This window comes from Branchiostoma floridae, chromosome 16, assembly GCF_000003815.2.
Source record: "Branchiostoma floridae strain S238N-H82 chromosome 16, Bfl_VNyyK, whole genome shotgun sequence".
NCBI classification, from domain to species: domain Eukaryota; kingdom Metazoa; phylum Chordata; class Leptocardii; order Amphioxiformes; family Branchiostomatidae; genus Branchiostoma; species Branchiostoma floridae.
Window position 1 is genome coordinate 7059619 of NC_049994.1, and position 1934 is coordinate 7061552.

General features: G+C 42.1%; 1 protein-coding gene across 1 annotated transcript in view; it reads left to right on the top strand.

Annotated features, from left to right (window-relative positions):
- Positions 1–1934, top strand: part of LOC118403519 (sushi, von Willebrand factor type A, EGF and pentraxin domain-containing protein 1-like) — a 72673-nt gene that overhangs the window by 37274 nt on the left and 33465 nt on the right. Inside the window, exons 14-16 of the mRNA XM_035802250.1 lie at positions 206–322; positions 844–1014; positions 1766–1930. Of these exons, the coding sequence (XP_035658143.1) occupies positions 206–322; positions 844–1014; positions 1766–1930 (453 nt within the window). The remainder of the gene's footprint in view (positions 1–205; positions 323–843; positions 1015–1765; positions 1931–1934) is intronic.

Below are 1934 nucleotides of genomic sequence, written 5' to 3' on the forward strand. Positions count from 1 at the left end.
TAGGTCACTGGCGCTGTATCAGTCGGCATTACAGACCTTCCTATTACCCCGCAAATTCAAACTCCGTGCAATGTAGCCCCTGGCCGCAAAGAGAGGAAAGTGGGTCCACCCAATAACAATAACAAATAATGATAAGTACAGCAAAAAAAAATGCTTTTGCCATTTACTGAAGATAATTTGTTGAAACATTTTGTTTATGTTTCAGTGGTGCAGTGCCCGCTGATAACAGCTCCTGCGCATGCCTCTATGAGTGATGGAAACTCCTACCAGGACGTGGTAACATTCACATGTCACGTGGGTTATTATCTTGTTGGTGCTGGAAGTACCAGGTGTCAAGCAGACGCCACTTGGAGCAACAAAGCCCCCACTTGCAAACGTAATACTTCGTTTTTTTTTTACGGAAAGGTTCTAACTCAATCACTCCAGTTCTTTACTGACATATCGATATGTGCAAAAAGCGTAGCCTAAATGCTGTCGATTTTTTAGTACAGAATTGAAACAGGTATATATTGACCAAATACAAAATTGACCCATATACATCATAGGAACATTTATACTCTGTATCCTTAAGATGACAACTACTCATATATCTTGAAGGTAGTTGTTATACATGTGGACCTTACGAAAGTCGCTGTACTTTTGTCGTGTCAATAAAGATTATGTATTTTGTACCTGATTCTACAGCCTGATCGTAAAGTATTCTTTAATGCAATTAGATTGGTCCAGAAATTAGCTGTCTAGGATTTGTGTTCTTGCTTGTGGTATAGAGGTGAACTGTACATTTCTGAGTGAATATATTGGGGAATACTTATTGGTCATCAATTTAGTCTTTACATCCTGTAGATGTAAGGTGTCAGTATCCGACTGGACTCTTACACGGTACCATGAGTGGAGGTAACTTCTACCAAGACGTCGTTACGTTCACCTGTAACATTGGCCATGAGCTTCAAGGTGCTCCGACCACCACGTGTCAAGCAGATTTCACGTGGAGCAACGCGGTTCCAACATGCCCAGGTGAGTTATTGTGTGTAATAAAATGTGACAAATCATGATTTTTTTTTTTTGCCAGGGTGGAGGCCATTCTCTAGCCCGGGTACCATCCTATTTCTACGTACCGGGGCTCCTTACACTCACTTCTCTAAAAAAAAGTATTTTTTAGGGGTAGCGAGTGTAAGGAGCCCCGGTAGAATACGGATGGTACTCAGGCTAGCCATTCTCGGTGTCATAGTTCTTTCTTTTTTTTCAGTACGGTCCTAGAAACTATGGATCACCCATACGAACGAACGACCCATGACCGCAGAGGTCGTAGCGTCATGTTACTCTCCAAGCAGAGGTTGGTGGGAAAAATCGTGACCTTTTCCTGTCATCCGTTTTTTTCTTCGATCGGATTGGTGGTAAGCCAGGTCGAAAAAAAAACGGATGAAAGGAAGAGGTCACGATTTTTCCACCACCTCTACTTGGAGAGTAATAGCACGTAGCAAAGACTAGTTCACAATGCATTATTAATACTTAGTGTCCAAATCCTGATTCGGTCGTAACTTAAGATTAGAGGTTAGCCTATATTTTATCATATGCATAAATGTAGTCACGTGTTTTATTGTCTGAGAACTCATTCCACCAATGGGCACCTTATATGGATTGACTTGATCTATGGTAGCCAGGGTAGTTATTAATTAACTTAAATACCATGTCAAAGACATTGACATATTCTACCAGTTTTGGTTATGTGAAGATCCTCTAACATTGTCTACACTCCTTTTTACAGTCATACAGTGTCCACGTCTTGAAGCCCCTGCCAACGGTGCAATGACCGGCGACAATTCCTACCAAGACTCTGTGCAGTTTACATGCGACTCAGGCTACGATCTTGTAGGGGCAAGAAGTACCACGTGTCAGGCAGACCGGAGTTGGAGTGTCAGCGTTCCCACTTGTAC